Below are 21,947 nucleotides of genomic sequence, written 5' to 3'. Positions count from 1 at the left end.
CTTGATTCTTGGTTTCAATTTTCAGCTTAATTTGTTCTTTTGCACACTGTCTTATTTACAGAACAGGCAGGTTAGACAGTTTGTCTAATTTTGTTTTATTTCTGTTAGCAGGGGCTAGTCCAATGCATAATGCCATAATAATAAATTCAATTAATTATCCAGTTGCTAACAACAGCCTATGTCTAACACAAGCATTATTTTGTCCTTATCACGTATAAATCTTTCAGGTATCCCTTCCAAGTTGCATTTAACCGCAGTATAGGTGGTTCAAGGGTCTGGGTGGCTGCCAGACCTCTAGAACTGGTCATCTTATGTACGTGAAGGTATTCCAGAAGGCTCAAGCCATACTTCTGCACATGCCACATCACAGGGTGGAAGCAGCTGGAGGTTCCTCACTGCACAACACCCTCCCCACCCACAGTACCTCTGTTCTGGAAGCTGGGAACAGAATGGCTAGAATAGCAGTCCTATTCTTAGTAAATCTGCATTTCGGTTTCTTGGTTTCACAGAACAGATACTGTTTGATCCCTATTGCTCATTCTGTCACATGCTGGCGCACAGACATAGTTTCCAGTAGATCCGCTGCCTCCTCTCTCACAGCCAAGAGTATTTCCAACTTTTTCTTTGGACAGTTTTATGTCTGCCTAAGCCTCTGTGCTATTTATTTAGGAGATAATAATGTAATTTTATGGCAAAACTGTCACAGGCTCGTGTACTGAAAGAATGACTTCCAGATAATGGGAGATTTTAAGCATCCTTACCACATCTTCCTGGCCCACTGTGACCTGCCTTTTGCAACAAATTGAGGATGAAATCTCCTGATGCCCTCTGGTCCAGTTGACACACAGCTAAAGAGATTTTCGAAACAATTACAATTTGTTTTACAAATTACAAAACAATTTGAAAGGATTACAGGAACTGTAATGGTACATAAAGTGTTTGTATAAAAAGTACTTTTGACTGCATGTCTGACATCACTGTATTCCATATAGATGCTTTCTCAGATATTCTAGCTGTTCACCTTTTGTTGACAGAACCATAGAATACCATTCAAAGTGAGGAATCTGTAGAATGGAATCATACAGAGTGTTAACATTGGTATACACCATACACCATCTTACAAGCAAAGGCTCTCTGACAGCTCTGGTTCTCCACTTGAAGGTATTTTATCACCTGTGTGTCCTTCCAAAAGCTAGGCTTATTCTAGTGCTGAAAAGGTTAATTTCTCAGTGTAAGGTTCTTTTTTCAAACAGGCAGTTTGCTTCCAAAAAGCAGCATAATTGCAGAGACGTAAAGCAGGTGCCCACGCAATACAGGCTCTGACAACTCATACAATCTCCCACCTTTCGAAACCCAAATCCAGAGAAAAATCCAAGGTCACTATAGTTTGTAACAATGTATCAAACTGGAATGGTCTATCAGTAGCACAACATTTGCTGTCTGGGCAACGCGCGAAAGGATGATTATCCTGGTAAAAAGAAACCAACCACACAACTATAACCTTAAGGAAGAACTCCAGATAAAATTAAGAGCGAGTAATTAAATATGCAGGAAAACCTGCAGTCATGAGCTTCCATTACCCAAACATTTCTATGCTGATGGCTGTGCATTATCCCTGGCCACTATTCCCTGTCACAGCACTATTACTGCAGCAGACAGACAGCATCCATATTCCATCTTGCAGCTGCTGTAACCATCTATCACATTCAATCTTTTTCCTAGCGTAGGAATCTTTGATGAATTGAATTGAAACTTGTTTCACTTTTTCCCTTTTAGTCATTACCCTGAGATTGCTAGTTTGCCTGCAGTAAGGTAAGACTGAGATGTTTTGACTTCTTTGCTGCAACCGCTTTCAAGAGGAGGTGCAAGTTCTATGAAGTCCCTACACCATCCTGAGAACAGCTTGCAACTTCCCCCCTAAACACAAAAATCACTCTCACCCAATAGGTGCTTGTAACTATTAAAACTATCTCTAATCTTAAAAAATACTTTAAATGTCTTGAAGTATCAATCTGCACTATCAATACAACTCAGAAAGGACATAAAATGTTGCTGACTGCTCACCTGAACTACCCTGTACCCCAGCATCTCCAGGTGTCGCTTTTTCACTGCAGGTTCTCCTTTCAGATGATGTGAATCTTTGCTAAAAGCTTTTGAATCAAGAAATTCCAAAGCAATTCTGCAAACAACAAAAATGTGCATTTATTTTCAGGTCCTATCTGAATAGCCAGAAGTGGTATTTCTAGTTCAGTTTTGACAGTTGCTGCAAGACTACTACTAGATAAACCTGGCAATTCATAGAAAAAAGAAAGTCAAACAACTTCCTGAAACTGGACAAAACATTTTCCTCGTATTGATCGAGAAATACTTGAACTTCACACGATTCAGAAAAAGAATTTCCTCCCTCTGTTTTTGTTCAAATGGCAAAACCAGCTAACCAGCATTTTCAGGGCTTACATTTGAAGAGGTGGGAGGAAAGACAGTACTCCAGTCTCATGAAACACATTTCAGGAGTGGCCTGTCTGCTCTAGTGCACGGGGTCTGGCTGGGACGAGGTTCCTTGTCTTCACAGCAGCTCATATGGTGCTGTATTTTGGATCTGTGACCAAATCTGTGTTGATAACACACCGGTATTTTGACTATTGCTGAAAAGTGCTTGCACAGCAACAAGGCCTTCTGTTTCTCACTCTGCACCCACAGTGTAGAGGCTCGCATCGGCAAGAGGTTGGGAGGCAACACAGCTGGAACCTCCAACTGGCCAAAGCGGTATTCCACACCATATAACATCACGCTCAGCAATAAAATGGGAGAGAGTTTTTCCAAAGAAGCCATTGCTCCAGCATTGGTCTGGTGGCGAGTGACTGCTTTTACATCCATTGTTTTCTTTTCCCTTTTTAAAATTTAATTCTTTCTTCTCCTCACTTATTAAACCATCTTAATTGCAATCCCAGGAGGGTTTTTCCTTGCTTTTGCCCTCCAGATTCTCTCCCCCATCACACTGCAGAGGAGCGAGTGAGCAACCGGGTAGGAGCTTAGCTACCGGCTGGGGTCAACCCACCACACCTAGGAAAGCTAAAACTCACAAGGCTTTCAAAAAAGGAACGGAGAAATAAATAGCCTCAGGGTTGCAACAACCATTCAGGGCATAAGCATCAAAAAAAATGGGCTAAAACTTGATCTGAACTTGGAAGCTTGGAAGAGCTAACTTGCAAGAATTTGACGTACTAACCTCTGAGCTCCTGGTGGCAGAGCCTTTCTCCCTTCATCTTCGATGTCATGTCGCAAATATGCTCCCTCCACATCATCCAACGGTGTATTCCGAGCCACATAGGAAAAAGGCTTTTTATTTTCATCCAGAACGCACTCGAAATCTGCAAGACAACACAACAAATCTGTTCACTGACAAAAAAAAAGTGGAAGAATTTGAGCTGTACAGTGTTTACTTGTAGAAAAACTAAGTGATAACCATAATTAGAGATCCCCTACATTATTTATATTACGCAGAACTTAGAAACAGTATTTTATAAAGCAATTTCTTCTTTGCAGTATCTCATGTCCACATGCCCAGGGGCTTCCTAATCTTAGTGATAATAGTGATACCACAGGTCTCCATAACAATCCTCAGAGGATTAATTTCTCACCTATTTCATAGCAGTATGGTGTGAGAACAGATATCCTTGCATAATGGCTTCCTCCTAAGATCTCTGTCAGCATTCTGTGAACATGCTGTCGCAGTGGATGTATTCGCCCACTGCCTACGAAGACAAAATAAAGAATTCATACATCAAAACTTCCACAGCCAAAGTTTTGAAAATAGCACTTTATGACACCTCATTTTTGACATCCAACCTACTGAAATAAAACTTTTCCACAGACACCTGGTGTTATTCCATCATAGTTCAGAAACCAAAACCATGTGATCATCTTTTGGGTGGAAAGTGGCAGGTGCCTATGAAGCATGAATTTCAACTCCAGACTTTCCAACCCAGGTTTTCTCATTCACATACTATAAACACTTCAGTTTCAGGTGTCACCTGTTGGATTTTGTTTGCTTTTAATCATGCTTAGACACTTAAATATTTACTTATTTTGCATCTATTATAGGCACACCACACTATCTGTCACTTCTCTGTCTGTTGCAGATGGTTTAATACCTTGCTCCATTAAACACCTTCAGTCTCAGAGATAAAGTAGCTGAGTTCGATGGAGTGCAAAGCAGATCTTCCCCAATAGAACTAGTGGAGGAGATACCAACTTTGCATTTTAGAAGAAATGTCTAGCAGACTGTTGAAAATAGGTTAATAGTAACAAGGGTGGCCTTTCCTCTCCTAAATTACTTACTGTTACTTAAGACACCTTGGCAGTAGCGCTCATGAAACCAAGGGATGTGAAACTCCGGGCATTCCAGACAGACTGCTCTGTTCAACTTCATGAGGCATAAGCGGACCCTCTGTTTTACGGTATCAGGCAGGACTAAGTTAAACAAAATAAAAAAGGTATGAACTGCAATGTGAGAAACCCAATACACTGAACCAAATAGCTAACGCTGAATTCTCTACTAGAGATGCAAATATCTGTATACTTCGGCATTTATAAAATTCATGCTGCAGAATCTTAGAAAGGTTCTCAAAATACCTGAGGAAGAAATGAAAAAATAACAGTTTTGCACAACAGCAAGACAGAAGAAAGGAGCAATTTAAACTCTCTTATATCGTTTCATTTCTAATGAATTGATTGAAGGCAAAATGGCAACAGTATACTGACAGCAAACAATGTACTGGTAGAAAGAAGCAGTCAGAAAAACACTCAGTCTCTTATCGAGAGAGAAGAGAGCGACAGGACTCATTTCTTGCAGACAAGAACCCCACATTATTTCTTGAACTTTGTGACTATTTGTAGTAATAAATACCACACTAATGTAATTTTATTTCCAATAAAATTGAAGAATTATTACATACTGAGTGCAGTAAGTTGACTATAGAATTTGTTTCAAATGAGCTCCTCTCATTTGGAATACAAGGCTGTACTTTGAAAACACAGCACAAATTTTTGTTTTTACCTTCCCTTTTAGCACTCAAAAAATGACTAGATTATATAGAGGGGTCTTTCCAGAAAATGGAATTGTTCGAAGAGCAGTTCTACTCAAGTCATATATAGGTCTACAATTCCATTTTATGCCAAATGCTACATAATCAAATTCATCAGGGCGACAGGTATCTACCTGCAAGTTGAGCATCCAATTTGCTTAGGAAAGAAACATCAAATATCCTTCTTATCAGAACTGGAGGAAAATACCCAGCCACAGCCAGAACATGACCAAGCAGCACCAAGCGGTAAGTTTCAAAACAACCTTTAAAAAAACCAAACAGAAATCCACATTAACACATAACAAAGTTGAAAGCATTTGCAATGCCCACCCCCTGGCCTCCTGAATCATCAATTTTCTCTCTTAACGTACTAAATGAACCCATATGTAGATTAAGGACCACCTCTGCTAACTGCACCAAAGCATAAAGTAACTCTTGCCAGGTCTTTGCAGGAGGAAACTAGTTAGCTTTAAAAAAGGTCACTCCACAATATTTTAGTAGACAGCAAGTTTTCACAGTTGTGTGGCTGTATCATCAACCAAAAAAAAAAAAAAAAAAAAAAAAAAAAAGTCCTTACGCATTTCCTCTACAACTTAGCCATTTCTTTGTGATGAATTACAAAATGTATCCTATCTCCAAATGATGATTCCTGGGGAATGCCACAACAATCCTATACAATAACAGCACAGCAAATTAATCAGAATTTTGACTTACTTTTTACTGTGCTCAAGATACCTTGCTAGTCCCTTATCAACAGTAATTTTTAAAGGGTGAAATGAAGCTAGAAAACCCAACAGAAGCAAACATTGATTCTTTGTCATGCTTTAACCCCAGTAGGCAGTGTTTGTGATAAGACACTTTTTTGTTTTGTTTTTTTTTTTTTAAAAAAACACACACCCACCCCCCCATTCTATTCCCATTTTTATTCAGTACAAATAATAGCTTCCAATTATATTTATTTGATGTCAGAATATCTTTGTCTAATGTACTTACTCAAGTTAGAAGTAAGATATTGGATACAACTCTCAAAGAACTCCTCATTGGTAGGAGGGTCATAATTCATAGCAGAGAAGAGGAAGAGAATAATATAGATTTCAGAGGGGTGGATCTAGAAAAAAAAAAAAGAGATCCTAAATTAAGTCACTGCAACATATCCTAATATTGCTTTACAATAAAAACAGGGTTTATAATTCATTCAGAATTGGGAGATTTAAGTCTAGATAAACCATTTTCTACATACCTATTTTTGGTCAACTTTTCCTGGAGAAAAATATATTAAAAAACCCAAACACCAGAAATCATTAAAATTACAGCTATGGCTAAAACTCAGTATCTGTTTCATGTGGATGACACAAGTTTTTCTGTATACTTAGACTTTAAGAAGCTTTTAAAAAGGTTTGTCTTAAAGAAACTAAACTCATAAAATAAAATCAAACATCTATATAAATGCAATTGAGAAGAGTGGGGAGGGGGGTGGGGTGGGGAGGAAGAAAACGCAGTAATTTTGACCAAAAAGACAGGCTGTTGGGAAAATCCCCACAAGAATGACTAATGTAAAAATATACACTGTGTGATGTGACTATTTGTAAAAGAGTTTAAAAAAAAAGTATTTAAGATGGTCAAATGTAAACCTGAACACAAAGGATTATGGCTGACCTAACACAAACTGACTGAACAATAAAATAAGAAAGGAAAATTAAAGAGAAGTAAGTGCAAAATAATATACATAGAAGCAAAACAGCTTCGAGTGAACACAGCAAATCATGAGCTCCAAATCAGGTAGACTGAAGTAAACTTTTAGAATCATTGTGTGGATTGTGCTTTGAAACACATTTACTACTAACCTGTAATTTCTTCCTGAATAACTTACACAGTACAGAAAGAAAAACTGTAATACCTTGTCTATATTTTCAACAGTCACACAAGCTATTCTGTCAAGTAATGAAGGACAGCGGTGGTTTGTTTTTATGAGAAAAAAAGACAACTGTCGAACATTTGCCCATGTTATTTGGTCTATCAAGCGCTGACACGTGGCCATAGTTTCCTCAGTGAGGACTTCTTCAAACCACTCTCCATTCACATGTGTAAGTTCTTCCAACAGAAGATTTAAGTTGTTGCCTTTCTGAAGCCTCTGAAATCCACAGTCATTTAGTTTTTGCAGAAGCTTTACACATAGCTCAGAACTTTTTTGCCAGTGCAACTGGTCATAATGATTCCATTTGACAAGAGCTGTAGCAATGCGATTCAAATGATGGAGCCTGCACTGAGGCAGAACTGCTGCTGCTTTGTTTATAATGATTTCCTCCACTTGAAAGGAAGGAAGCATGGCCAGACCACGAATTATTGCAGCAGTATCAGCAGGTATGACACTTGATTTTAAAAATCTGGAAGAGAGGCAGAAATAAAAACAGACCATCAGTACGGACAAAGCGCAAATGTTTAAACAAATATTTTACAGGCACAAAAATTCTATTTTAAAAGTCAAAAACTGCACATCATAAAAATAAGTAGATATATAATACCTATATTATATATATATATAAAATAAGTAGAATATTAACAATGTGGTGGAAATTCACAGTCAGTGACTACCATCTTTTTTCATTGAGATTAACTTCTTCCTTCTAATTTATTCAAAACAGAAAAAGGGAAGATGACAGGGAGCATCTCAGTCAGCTGGTGAGGCTTCAAGTGTTACTGATAAACACAGAAGTCCTTAGCAAGGGCAGAAGGTCCACCTCTGTGAATGGAGTCTGTGGGTTTCTGGGCCTAGATAGTTTCCGTGATTTCTGTCCTGGAGAGCACCAGGTTCTGAGGTGCCTGAGGAACATGAAAGCATCATCCACTAAAAACATGCACAGCCAGGGCACTGCATTCCTACAGCAGCTGAGCAATGAAAGCAACAGTGGCAAATCTCTTCTCCCACAATTCCAGAAATTGTTTCCCTTTCTGTGTTGCAACTGTACAACCCTGAGAAGTAACTAGTCAGTTCTTCAAAAGAAGAGTACTTCTGCTTCACACTTTCATTTATCCCAAACATAGCATACTTACTGTATATTTTTCATTTCTTTTTCCTTCAAAGATCGAAGATGACATTAATACCTACCCTTCCTATAAAGTAACAGTTAAAATTTCCTGTTCGGTGTCATTATACTGCAGCAGCCAAAGGGTGAGGGGCAAAAAAACGTATTTTTAAAAGATATCACACCTTTTAACAGATACTATCAGGTCTATGGCCAGACAATATCCACTTCCTATCCTATGATTTACGTGTTTAATAGAATCAAATACTTTTAACAGTTTGTTATATTTTCATATTTTATGGAAACAAAACAATTTAACATCTTTAGCTTGTTATTTAAAATACTAAGTAGACAATTCTTTAATACTGAAATGCTAAATTTCCAAGAATACACACTTACCCATATAGTAACATTTTTAGTTTGGCAAAGAGCTCCAGATTGTGGCAACGCAACTCCACCAAGTACTGTGTTAACTTTACCAACTGTAATACATGATAGCTATCCAAATGTTTGTGCAGAACAGAAGTCATCCTGAATACAAAGAGAAAAAAATGACATGGTATTATGCTAACACAGAAGATATTGCAAAACCCCACATCCCACATGAAGAAGGGGTGTCCTGCAGTGCACAGTATCCAGGTGGAGGGTTGCACACACCTACACTCCTCTCCACCCCAGTTTTGACAGTGTTCCAAGACACAGCAGGCTCTCTCCACTTAGCGAATCACAAAATTAAAGCCCTCATCACAGCAAAATAGTTATTTCACTCTAATAATTTCCATTGCAGACTTTGAAATCCCTGACATTTAGAGCAGACCAAGAATGGGATAAACTAGAACAGCAACACCAGCTTCAGCACCGTGGTACTCGCATAATGGTGAGGTTGCTACAGAACAGTAAAGGTTGCTACAACTATGGTGGTCTAAAGCTGCAAGAGGGGGCTAGATTTGTAGGGAAAGATAATACCTTAAGATCTTCTTTAGACAGGGAGATTCAAGAACAAGCATGAACTCACCTGGTCTTCCCTTCGATACCGCTCTGCTCCTTGCCCTTTTTCTTCAAAGGGCCTACTTGCTTCACATAACTACTTTCAATCCAGTTACTGCTCACAAGCTGCATTTAACTCTGCTGCATCTGTGACTTATATCTGATGCTACATCTTCTGTGCCCAAAACCTCAGCTGCTTTTCCCTTCACTGTACGAAAGATATTACCTCTCTCTATAAACAACGTTCAGTTTACAAATGCAGAAAATCTGGCCCAGGTTTTTAAAGATGCAAGACTTGATAGTTCAAAGTAGGGCACAATGAAGAAACAATTCACATCAGTGACAGGATTTCCTAGATAGGACACATTCTCTGCAACTTACTACATTCTCATTTGTCTCACAAGTTTACAGTAATTGTTTGAGGCTAAATCTACTCAAACAGGATCACGTATTTGTAAACAAGCCAAAAATCCTATTACATCAACTCAGTAGGGTTAAAATGCCCTTCTATGAAATTCCTGAACTGCCTCAATTACTTCTGGGTCAAACTGTGATATTCTAAAATCTGTGACAGCTCATTATATATATAGTATATATGCACATGTACGCAAGTGACACACTCTCTACTTCCAATTTACTGGATATTATATAGTTTTCCATATTAAACAGAAGTAGTTTACCTAGAGAATACAAATTCTTAGTAGTAACAAAAAAAAATTACTTTTTGAGTAGATGAGTATTTCTGCATTTCATTTTCTGCATCGTCTTCAGTATTACCAATACTTGGTGACTGCTAAATTCTTCTGCCATGTGCTCTGCAGTTACTAGTAACCTAAAGATGAGAAGAAAAGATCTGTTCTCCAAAGCAAAACAGTTGAAAATCTCCAGCAAAGACTGCAGCCATTTTCTCTGTCTAGGAGGGAAAGAACCAATAGACTACTCCAGGAAATACAGGAAAACAAATTCCCCCAAATTAGAGACCTTTGTTCTGTGGACCTTCTCCTAAACACTTGATTTATATGGCACAGATAAACCAGATGTGAGTGTGTTAGATCAGTACATACTGCCCTGATGCTAGAAACTAGCCAGTCCAATAATTCTGAAAGCAGACACAAAGTAGGGAAGGTACTCTAAGACACTAAACAATTCATAATCAATCAGCAAGCTACCGATAACAGAATCAAACATGAGCTGAACTGGTTCTGGGGCAAATAAAGCCTATTAATTTTTCTACCTCAGCACTGATTTTTATGAAAAATAAAATAAATTGAAAAAAAAAATCTAGGAAAAGCTTTTGGAACTAAGTCAGCTATGGCAAAACCAACACAGGCTTGCAGTATATCCCAGAGCTCCGAAGAGGCGAATGTTCATGAAGAAAAGTCTGAAAATATGACCAATTGTAATTAACATAGCAAATCCCGCCTAAAACTGCACACTTTGAGAGACCCATGACTAATACCACCCCTAAATAGGACTCTGTAGCACAAGAAACACAGGCAGAGAAAAATCTGCCACACAACATTATGCTCTAATTGCAAAATAAACGCTGAAGTGTTCCCTGCTGACAACCTTTCATATAGAATATGATGTACAGCAAACTGGAACAAGACAAGGCTCAGGCTGTTTCAGCTACTGCCAGTCTTAAAAAGGAAAAAGCAACACATACCACTGCATGTGTATTTCTCAGGGGAAAGACAGAAAGCTTTTTTACTACCATCCACTGTGAAAGGAAGGCTGTAGTCTTAAGAGACAAAGCTACAAGATCACCTTGCATAACAGCATTCACATACCCCTTGACTGTATCTAGCTTTCTATGCAACTGTTTTAAGACAAACTGCTATGACAGTATGAATAATTTAATAACACACTGCTACAAAGCTCCAAACTAGGAAACCAAATGCTTAGCTCATAGATAGGCTCAGAAATTCCTCCAACCAGCAGTACATTTTTAATTTCTGTGCAAGACTATGTATATATCATAAATAAGACAAAATTGTTAATAAACTTACCTTTCCCTTACCTTGGATCCTGCCATAGGCCCAAGAGTAAAAAATAATTTTGCAAAGGTTTCAGGATCATAATGATCATTTATAGTTTCAGATAGCAGCTGTTTAGCAACCAAGCGGAATTCAGCACTGTCAAAACCCAGCTGCTCGTACAGTCCAAGAATAAGACTAATACTGCGTATATCAAGACCAGAGGCATTTTTAAGGAAAATCTGGTTGCATTTTTCTAGCAATGGATGATGGTATCTCAGTTTAACATTTTGAAGAAACTGTAGTACTCTTTTGGCATAGCTGAAGTGGACGGCATCCTTTTCTTCCAAGAGCTGTCCAGCCTTGTGTAGTAATCGATCTCGAAAACTCTGTGAGATAACATCAGATATGCTGATCATCAAAACTGACAAGATCCTAAAAAATTTAAAAGATTTTACACTTAAACGTTGAACATGAGTAATAAATTTTAGATTTCTTAAATAAGACTATGCAAAGAAAGGAACGTTAGGGTATTGCTGGCTTCTGCATAAAAAGGAATTTTAAATCTAATGCAGAAAAAACAATGAGCAAAACCTATTTCTCCTACTAAAGCAAAAATTCCACTTTCAGTGAATTTCTGAAACAATTGGGATTTTTCAACCATCCCTTACAAAGTTGCATGCAATGAAAGCATTTTGCCTAAGGCAAGGCCCTGACTTGCCTGATTCTAATTTGCAAAAAAGATCTTTAATGTTCAATGGAAAATAAAGGAACCTAAACAATTCTCAAGTAACAGAATGGGGAGAAGAGTCATTGTCACTCCTAAAGAAAGAAACCCTTCCTAGGGGAATAAAACTTATGACCACAGGGAGAGTAATTTCTGTAAAGAAATGCAGTCCCATTCAGTGAGTTTCATAAGCAGGTTCCTCACATCCACAAAAATACAATGTTGTGACTGCTGGTGCTGTGTAAAGTAAAAAAAAGCAAGAGCAGCCTTTGCTGTAATGGTCCAGGGAAACAGAGGCAAGAAAAAGAAGCCTGGACTTCTTTGACTAGGGCTGGGTTTTAAGTAATTTTACTATTAGGGTAATGCACTAGATATGCTAGCAAGAGAATTGGTTAATTCAACCTGACCAAAAAACCCCAAAATTCTCTGAAGATAAATAAAAATAACATTTCTTGAAGACTCCTTATTGCTATTCACAGTTGTATAAACTAAAACCATGTCACAGCAGAGAAACTACCAATGTCAAGGAAGCGAAATATCTTTTGGTGAGTCAATAGCCTCTAAATTCTCAAAAAAGTCCGTGTAAAATTTAGAACCAGGGTAAAGCAATATCTGCCGTTTTTTCCCCTGTAAGTGGAAGATTAATTTTAAGTCAGTGTTTAAATGGGTTATAAAGAAATTCTACACAAAATCATTGGAAAAATGCATTCACCTAAGCAGACCTGTCCATGAAAATCAACACCCGAATACAAATCACCTCTTTCCCACAAACCCCAAACAGCAGAAAAACAACCTCTAGTTGAAAAAAAGGAAAACCGTTAAGCAAAGGCAGCCCAGCAATTGTGACATATTGCTTCTCCTGTTACTCAATTTCATTCTGACACTTACCTTATATCCTGTATAGAATCCAGCTTCACGTCCACAATATGAGCTACTTTGCCAATTACAGGACTGCGATGTCTGCGTTGCTTGTATAAACATAGTGCAAATTTAGACAGAACTGGCAAACTAAGCCTGCCAAGACATCAAAGAAAGAGTATTTCCCTTTTAATTCTAGTGAATACCTGAAGACAAAAATCTACTTCAACAACTACATAAAAGACAAGGTTATAATCAAAATACAAAACAAGGAAACAAGTTACCTAAGCATTTTCTATTTGGTCACCTATAGTGATAGCACAGACTTAGCCAAAACACCTATGTACTTCATATTAAAGAATATTGCTCATACGGAGCTCTAAAAAAAACAGAACTTCTTCATTTAACCAGAGCAGTTTAAGAAATCTATGAAGATTACATAGTCAAGCAATGATGTGAAATAGCTAAAATGAATGCAAGCAATGTACTACCTGAATATCATTTTGTGTTCAAGCTATACTGAATTGATCTACTTGTCAAGATGCCCCAGGGGTTAAGCTGGGAGAGGCAAGCCTGTGATGCTAGTGCCAAGACCGACACTAGATTCCTTCTGCCATTAACCTGAGATTAAAGAATGAAAATTACAATATAAACCGTTTAAAAGTTGGACAGCAAGCACTAAGATACAACTGTAAATATTAAAACTTGCAATTTACTTCAAACACAGAAATTTACACAGACCATGTATTTAAAAACCTTAATTGTTGGTCCCTGTTGTTGGAGTATCTGAATCTCTCAAGCATTTGTGTACCAACATCCATCAATACTCAAGGCCTCTGTATGTATAAAAATAATACCCGAAACCTTCAAAAAACATAACTGATATTTGAAATAGGTAACATTTAAAACATCTTGTAAATACTTTTTGAGAACTCTGTAGCCTCACGTGAAGCAAATCACGCTTGCAACTTTTCACAAAGCGTAGCAATACAGCACTTACCTTTCCAGTCTTTTCCATGCTTCTGTAACAAGCACATCTGTCAGAGAATCATGGCCTTCAACATTGAGCCTTCAGAAGCAAGACATAAGTTTGAAGTTTGCTTCAGCATTTATAAAGAAATAAGATATGTCCTTTTGTTATGATAAATAATGTTTTGCTTTTCTATTGCTCCCTCCATTCAAACAGATTATAAATATTTGTGCATCAATAATCACAATTCAGTTTACTGGGAGTGCAAAACACATCAGTTCTGCCTGCATCGCAAAAACTGAAGCACAAGACATTAAGTCGTCTGCGTCACACAGTCAAAAGTACAGAAGCTGGGACAGGGCTGTCTCCCAGTTTCCTTATAGGATGGCTCTGCAGTGAAAATTCCATCTCTTTTTATTACCAAATACAACATGTATATATGTGGGATCCAAAATAATGCTGCTTACCTCAGAATACTATATAGGGTGTCCACTACGGCCTCATCTTCCATGTGTTCCACCTTGTTTTCTGCTAAAATGCAAAGAGTAAGAAACTGGGAGTGATTTCTTATATAGTCACTAGTCCTTAAGAGTAGTGGCCTCTTCTTTTGCAATTGCCACAGGACGTTTAACGCAATTCCCACATGTTTTTCAGAAAGCCTGGTCTTGTTCCTTTCAACAAGGCTGAACACTTCATCTTCATGGGTGCAGCTATTTATCTGGCTCAAAAGCAGATCGCTACTCAGAGTTCGAGCTTGGTAAAGTCTCAGTGTATGCAGGCAAACCTGCCTCAAACAAAGCATTTTGCTATGCCTACCAGCTATCCTTAAAGATAGTTTTCAAAAAGATCCTTCTTTCAGTTTTCACAGTAAACCATGTTGTTATGAAGAACAAACACATGTATTTGAAAAACAGAGGATCGCTCTTCTTTCATCCTGTATGGTCACTATATTAAGAAGAATTCAATTTTGAGGTACCTGTAATGAGACAGAATTAAAGCAGTTAAGTACAGTCACAACTTCTAGCTGAAAATCAACATCTCTACCTTTTAATGTTCTGAGTAAGATAAGCTTGAGAAGAACCTACAGCCTGGATTATTCCCAGAGAAGCTCCCAACAATGAACACTGACAGGCTCACAAGCACTAAGAAAAGTTAGCTCACTTGGCAAGTTTTCGAATTTAGAAACCCTCCTTTCAAAGGCACGTATGCTATCATGCTACTACCAAGAAGGTAAAGCTGAGCTTTTTAACATGCAGGCACTGCACGACTAAGTCAAGTGAGGCTTGCTCTCACTAGGCCACTTCATAATCCCAAACTTGGGTCCAGGTACTCCCAGAAAACACAACTATTGGTGGTAAAAGGAAATAAAGTGGCAAGAGCTCCTGAGCTGGCATCACTGGATTCCTCTGGCTCTCTAGATGCATCCATCCCACAGTGATATCTACTGCACCCTGTCTACAAGCCTCTCCCAGAGTTTCCTTCCTGCTCTGCTCTCTTACAAAAGAGATGTGGTCTATGTCTTGTAAACACATAAAAATTTTGGTATGTGGCTTCTAGTCAGGAAGGTTGACCACCTTTGTAATATAGGATCGGTCGCAACGCATCAGCTGAAATCACCCACTGCACAAAAGAAAAGTAACATAATTCCCCAAATTCTAGTGGCAGTTACAGCTTTATCTATTGAAATCTGGTAAGCATTGACTTTTTTTCTTAATATATCCCCCAATTTGTACACAGTGCTAGCACACGTGTATTCCACAACCTACAAAACTGTTTCCAAGCTGCAGAACACAAACTACTGCTGGTAAATGTCACGGTACAACAAAAAAGACCCATCAAATTCCCTTAACACAGAGACCACTGAAAAATCTGCAAGTCTTGCTTTAGGAGATATAACCATTAACAACAAAAATTATCAACATACTGAACCTTCAGCAAACTTGAATGCTCTTCAACTGTAGGCATGATTCCATCAGTGCAACATTATCCAGGCAACAGCAGCAGCACATACTAGGTCTACTGAGAAAGAAAAAAACTTATTTGGGCAGTCTATGTCAGGTAGTGAAACCATTCCACAAAATTAGATACAGCTGGATTTCTTCTGATGTCTGCACAGTCACCTTCACAGAATAAAAAGTCAAATGACATATTGTACTGCACTGCTGTTGCTGACACTGGGGCAGATACAAGGAAAGCTAAAATGAAGTCATTTTAATTTTGATGTTGTAATGTGAAATGTTTTCTTCCCTGTGCAAAATAAAAGCATACAAAAATAAAAGATGCAAATCTCCTAGATATTATACATTAAGTACCTTTTATAATAATAATTTGCTTTATGGTCCCTTTTTAGAGATTGCTTTTATTGCTTCTATTTGTTCCATATGGCAGCTGTCTTTACAAAGAATTTATTTCACTTCATCACTGAGAACAGTTGTGTGACAGTATTTATTCCATGTAATCTCCATAAAAAGTATTTTTGGCTTTTCCCTCTTAGTATGCAGCCACACGCTTTTAGAAGTAGCTGGGTCTTCTCATGAGATTTTATAATATGTATATAATAAGCTGAAATACAGATCAAAGGTTGGTCAAGCCACTGTTAAATCACAGTCTAGTAATCTTCCACAGTCTCAAGTACTAGATCAACCACATTTACCAGAACATTTGACAATTTTTTTACCCTACAGATTTTCCAGCTGACTGAAAATACTTCTTCTGTTCCCTTTTGCCATGCAGATTCATGTTGATGGAGCCAACCAGATACAGTAACAATAATCAAAAGCGGAAGTGACTGACTGTTCTACCAACAGCTTCTAAGGAGAAGCTGCAATACAGAGTTACCAGTTATTGAAACTACTTAATTTAAAGAGGAAAAAAGCATCTCCCCTACAATGATTTGATAGTAAAGCACAGCATGAAAAATAGCACAAATTTTTAACCTTTTTGTATGACCGTGTCCAGAGTTCTAGCTGCAAACAGGGTTTTTTTCTTAATCCTGTTACAGAGAATTAAGACAGCATCAGACAAAAACTTCTGAGAGCATATTGATACTTAGTCCCCACAGTACTGGCAAACTAAGCTGCCAGAAACCAGGATGAAGTAGATACCTGAAGAGAACATAAAAACTTCATGCTCATATAATTTGCTTGTTAGCCCAGGTAACACATCCTTTCCCCTACTCGTGCTGCAGCGGACCCTGCATCCCCTACCCTAATGACTGGGAACCAGGATCTCCATCTAAAACACTCTGCAGGAAGTTTCCAAGTATTTCTCTTTCTGGAAGTATTTAGCAGATGTAAGTGATTTATCACAAACCTGTATGCAATTTTAAATTGCAATTAATTCTAGTATCATAAAAAGGAAGCAAATAGGAAACACTAGATGTTTTGAAACTTACAAATACACACATATTAAAACATAGATAGATTAAAAATAGGGAAATTGTATGTACTTAAGGAACTATTTCTAAAGTATTCTACTTATCATGCAAAATATACACTAAAAGGACAAGAAATTCTTTAGCATAATTTCCTAACAGTTGAAACACAGTAAGCATGCTCATGGCTTACAAACTACAGCGAGCCAGGAAGTCTTCCACAAAGCAGAAAACGCGGACACCCACCACTCCCCACGTATAGAAAGTATTAAAGGTTTAAGCAAGGAAGTGTTAAGAGAGCTGCCTGTGCCGTGCAGGTGTTTCACCTCTGCCAAATCCGCCTCAGTTTCCGTGAGCCACGCCGCGGGCAGCACCACGCCGCTGTCAGGCGGCCCAGCAGCGGCCCAGCAGCGGCCCAGCAGCGGCCCGGCCTGCCTAGCGGCCTGCCTAGCGACCTGCCTAGCGACCTGCCTCCGCCCGCCGCCAGCTCACCACGGGCCGGCGCCTGCTCCCCCGCGGGGCCACCGTGACCCAGAAGCGCTTCTGCAAGAGCGGGGCAGGGCGCCGAGCCGCCACACGGGCCGCGGGGCGGCGGGCGGGGAGGGGGCGGCCAGGGCCGCGCTGGCCCCGCCCCCAGGCAGAGGGCAAGCGGCCCGGTTGGGCCCGCAGCGCGCCGCGGGTAGGCGCCAGGCAGCGGCGAGCACGACCCCCGGAACCGCCTGGCTCGGCCGCGGCCCAGCCTGCCCTCTTTCCCGCGGGCCGGCAGCGGGCAAGAGCCGGGCGGTGCCCCCGCCGCCCTCGCCTCACGCCCGACGGAGAAGTGGCGGCGGCTTGCGGGGCGGCCGGCGGCGCGGGAGTTGGGGCGGGGCGGGCGGGGGCACGGCCGAGCTGCCGGCAGGCCCAGGCCGCCGCACCGGCTGTCGGCCCCGCGGAGTGTGCGGCGCCTGCTGCCGCTGCCCTAAGCCAGGGCTACTGGGACGGCAAAGTCCGGCACCCGGCAGGGCTAAACAGGCACGCACAGGAATCGGTGCTGTCTGCGCGACTGCCGAGACCTCCCTGCGCCCGCAGGACACGATCTGGGAAGCCCTTTTCCCACAAGAGGTGCGTTCCAGCCGCGGATGGGGTCTGCGGGCTCAGAACAAGCGCCTGCGCCTGCCTCGGTCCTCCGTGTCCGTCCCTGCACCTATGTCCCGACACAGAGCATTTCCCACGGGCCGAGATGTCAGGAAATGCAGGGAGAAAGGGGGAAGTCCAGCCAGTTAGACCTTCCAAAGGAGATAAAAATAATAACTTTAACAGTTTCAAGGTCATCTTGATTGTTAAGGTCATGCTACTAAATCAATATTTACATGACATATTCTGAGGGGAAAAAAAGTCTTCCATGCCTAGAAAGATCACAAGGGGACTGACATTCTGGAAAGGTCAAGTTCAAGAGTTTGGATTCACTGTACTGGAATTAATGTTGCTTTATATTACACTATAGTTTTTTATGCCTTGCAAAAAAAAAAAAAAGTATTCTGGAACACAAATCTAACATGTAACATGTATATTGCTTACATTGTATACATACAGCTTCAGGTCATCTTTCTAGACCTTTTCTCACCACCATTGATAATAACGTTTATATAGAATAATAATCTTAGATTGTTCACAACCAGGACTATTACCATGACCAAATTTGACCAGCTGTTCTGTGGCTATCAAAGGTTTTGTTTATTTACTTGTCTGTTGTTGATCACATGTGTACCTCATACGTTGAATGCTTATGAATAGGGAACTCATTCAAACTAATAAAATAGCCCCTGCTTTATTTATTATAGGTATGTAGTGTTTTAGAAAAATAGCATGTAAAATTTTTAACTGGATTTGTAACAATTTTTCTAACTCTAAGATTTGTAACTGGAACAGCTCCTGCACCCATTCTGCTTGCAAATCCAGATCACCTTAGTTACAGTCTATACAGGCACGCAAGTAACAGAGCGAGACCCAAACCCTGTCAGATGATCTCAAAGAGTGGCACTTACCTCATTCAAGAATCTCAGGCCTTGTGCAAACCTATGTAAGAACTCCACAGCATCTGATCTCCCACTTCAGAAGAAAACTATTCCACATTCATGTAAAGGGGATTTCGCAAATCCTACGGTTTTTCATTTACAAGATGCTGTACTTTTCACTTTTGACCTGTCAAGTACATTTGGATGAAATAATAATGCCTAAGACAAATTAAAAATGCTAGATGAAATTAATCTTGGACACATAGGGGTAGAAAAAGAGATTTATCAAAGCACGCTGTGCTGAAGACGGTGTTGATTTTTACTGAACGGAAATGCAGTCACCAGCTTCTTCAGGATTTCAGAACTCACAGGTGGCCATTTCTCAATTTTTGAAATTTTTTCTAGAAATTCAGGAGAAAATTTGTTTTCCTGCTTTCAGCTAGTCACAGGACTTACATTACCTCCTGTTACGTACAGTTACCAACTCCAGTATCCACTGGTCTGAGCCAAAACTCTTCAGAGGAGGTACGTACTTCTGTGTCTTAGTGAATTTTGAAGATGCTCACAGCTTTATGCATTGTCCTGAACTTTCACGTCCCTGTTTTTAAGATTTTAAATTAACTTTGGTAATACAGACTTATGGGACAGGATTATCAGGAACTCTTTTTTACATACAGTTGGTCCAAATTCCCATTTTTAGTTTTTTACTGCGCCTAACGACGTGTGCCAGGTGCTGCTAGAGTAACCCTAAGCCCTTCCCGTACTGTTTCGGACGCTTCGTTTACCGCTCCCTTGGCCATTTTCCGGGGTCTTGCTGAGCCTGCCCTGCTGGAAGGCCGGCACCAGCCCCGGGCACGCCTGTCTGGAAGGCGCTAGTGTACCTGCAGGCGCACGGCAGGGGCCTCCAGCCGCTCCGGCGACCCCGGCGCGTTCCCGCGCTGCGACCGGCCTCGCCTCAGGCGGCAGGGCCCGGCGGCAGGGCCCAGCGGGGCGCGGGGCGGCAGCCACCTCGGCACGCCGGGCGGGAGGGGGCGGAGCGCCTCTGACGAGCTCGAGGAGGCGGGTGCCCCCCTCCCCCAGCCGCTTCGGCGCCTTCTGAGCGGCCCCCGCCGCCTTACCCCACCGCCAGGCAAGGTTCTTCTGCGACCGGCGACCCCCCCCCCCCCCCCCCCCAGCCCTTCGCGGGCCGGGGTGCCGCTTCTCCCGTCTCCGCGTCCTCCCTCTCCGCTCCGCCGCCGCACCGCCCCCGGGGTCGCCCCCTCCCGCCCTTTCCTTCCACTGACGCAGTCTGTGCCGCACCAGCTCTAACATGGCGGCGAGGCGCTGAGGAGCGCGGGGCGACGCGGGCCGCGAGCGGGGTGAGTGCCGGTGCCGCAGCCGGGCGCCGCCGCGGTCCGGCGAGGTCGACATGCGGCCGGGCGAGGGCCGCGGCCCAGGCTGCGGCGTGGGCGCCGGGACCGGGGGGAGAATGGAGGTCGCAGCGCCACGGGGCCTGAGCCTGGGTCGCAGACGGGGGTGGGAACCCTGTCCCCTCCCCGGCCGGCCGCGGGGACTAACCCCGGCCCGGCCCGGCCTAGCCTAGCCGCCGCTGTGGGGCGGGTGTGGGGCAGCGGCGGTCGCCCGCGCCGGCTCCCCGCGCACACACGCCCCCTCGCAAGGCCCGGCGGCCCGTGTGCGAGGCTGGCGGGCCGCGGCCGGGGCGTCCAGCGCTTCCCTGGGGGGGCACCCGCGGCAATCCAGGTGAGGGTGGCCCCTGCGAGGAGAGGGGTTGTGTGAGATGCTGCGAGCGGGGCCCGAGGGCAGGTGGGAGCGGGAGGGGGGGGGGGTGAAGCGGCGGCCGGGGCCTGGTGGTGGGGTCCGCCAGGCCGGGAGTCGCTTCTCCGCAGCCGGCGAGCGGCGGGCCCGACGTGCCGCGGGTCTGCCTGCCCGCTGCGAGCGCCCTGGCTAGCCTCCGGTGCTGCTCCCTGCTTGCTCCGGAGTTTTGAATGAGTCCGTCCTCTTCCCCGAGAGGGCCAAGTACCCGAGCTGTCTGCGTGCCACATGTTCTCTTCTCTGCAGGCCTCTCCTAGGGAAGTGCAGCCTGCAGGAGCTACCATGGCTGGCAGGAGGGTCCTTGCCTCTCTTAAGGTTTTCCTAAGGCACTTCAGAGATTTTTATGAGTAGTGAGTTTCAGGCTCATTTTATTTGCAGTCACGACCAAACTATAAGTACTGTGTATATGTGATTGTACTTCTGTCATTAAGGAGGCTTTGAAGGAGAGAGGCTTCGGAGAAAAATAGTTGATTGAAACTGTGGGCAAAATAATGTATTGTAGTGTTAAACATTGCCTTATGATTCAGTTACAAGTAGAAGAATTATTTTTCCATAATGCTGATGAAGTCATCGCTTTTGCTAGTAGTTGCCTAACATTTGACTAGTTATAGTAATCATCTGAGACCTGTTTTTAAGAGGAACATGAGACCATTTTCTAAAATGTATCTTTTCTTCTGAGAGAATATTTTGGTTTTCACATTTTTGTTCTATATTGCCTGCAGAAGAGGCTGTTCTTTGGATAGGGATAAATGTTTTTAGTTTTGGTTTTGCAGATTTTTTTCTTTTTTTCTTCTTGCTTTTCCTCCTATTTTGTTTCACTATTCCCATTCATTAATGCATGGGGGTCTAGCACGACTCAAATGTTTAGGTGCTACCATAGTAAAAATATGGAAGTTAAGACATGATTTATGAAGCATTAATTTATCTAAATACGCAGCGCTTGATTTATCAGTTTTTTAAATTATTTATAAAGATTTTGGAAAAAATGTAGTTTCCTGTATGTGAAGAAGATCTGAAGGGGAGCATATAAAGGATACCAACATCAATAATTCTCTGAGAGCACCCTTTGGGACTATATTTCTTACTAAGACTTCTCATTTTTCCAGTTCTGTCCTTTGAAAAAGAAGCATTTTGAGTTAG

The 21,947-nt window shown here is 41.6% G+C and overlaps 2 protein-coding genes across 20 annotated transcripts in view; one reads left to right on the top strand and one right to left on the bottom strand.

The window, feature by feature from the left end:
- Window positions 1-79: 79 nt before the first annotated feature.
- Window positions 80-20,046, bottom strand: FASTKD1 (FAST kinase domains 1). 16 transcript variants are annotated; one of them, XM_056349964.1, is made up of 16 exons: window positions 19,026-20,046; window positions 15,558-15,647; window positions 14,096-14,604; window positions 13,659-13,727; window positions 12,689-12,814; window positions 11,107-11,508; window positions 9,819-9,929; window positions 8,510-8,641; window positions 6,985-7,471; window positions 6,081-6,195; window positions 5,222-5,350; window positions 4,342-4,473; window positions 3,642-3,755; window positions 3,230-3,371; window positions 2,065-2,179; window positions 80-1,064 (listed from the first exon to the last, which is right to left on the bottom strand). In XM_056349964.1, the coding sequence occupies exons 3-16, from the start codon at window positions 14,428-14,430 to the stop codon at window positions 975-977; spliced, it is 2,499 nt and encodes an 832-aa protein (XP_056205939.1). In that variant the 5' UTR covers window positions 14,431-14,604; window positions 15,558-15,647; window positions 19,026-20,046; the 3' UTR covers window positions 80-974. The 16 variants fall into 16 exon arrangements, with proteins under 16 accessions (XP_056205939.1, XP_056205940.1, XP_056205943.1 ...); XM_056349965.1 differs by having other exon boundaries at window positions 15,558-15,644; XM_056349968.1 differs by lacking the exon at window positions 19,026-20,046 and adding an exon at window positions 17,328-17,410 and having other exon boundaries at window positions 15,553-15,647.
- Window positions 20,047-20,199: 153 nt separating this feature from the next.
- The window catches only part of PPIG (peptidylprolyl isomerase G), a 28,642-nt gene continuing 26,894 nt past the window's right edge, over window positions 20,200-21,947 (top strand). Inside the window, exon 1 of one of the 4 annotated variants that reach the window (XM_056349976.1) lies at window positions 20,200-20,353. The gene's annotated coding sequence lies outside the window, so the exon portion shown is untranslated. Of the gene's footprint in view, window positions 20,354-20,717; window positions 20,736-21,947 lie in introns of those variants that run through there. The other 3 variants (XM_056349974.1, XM_056349975.1, XM_056349978.1) reach the window with 3 other exon arrangements.

This window comes from Falco biarmicus, chromosome 8 (assembly GCF_023638135.1).
Source record: "Falco biarmicus isolate bFalBia1 chromosome 8, bFalBia1.pri, whole genome shotgun sequence".
Taxonomy (NCBI): Eukaryota; Metazoa; Chordata; class Aves; order Falconiformes; family Falconidae; genus Falco; species Falco biarmicus.
This window is presented reverse-complemented; position numbering and strand designations above follow the sequence as displayed.

Coding starts and splice junctions, on each gene's coding strand:
- FASTKD1 (XM_056349964.1), bottom strand. CDS start 14,430: ATGCTTTGTTTGAGGCAGGTTTGCCTGCATACACTGAGACTTTACCAA. Junction 13,728..14,095: donor ACCCTATATAGTATTCTGAG/GTAAGCAGCATT, acceptor TTGCTTCTGAAG/GCTCAATGTTGAAGGCCATG. Junction 1,065..2,064: donor TGGGGTACAGGGTAGTTCAG/GTGAGCAGTCAG, acceptor TCCATTCTACAG/ATTCCTCACTTTGAATGGTA.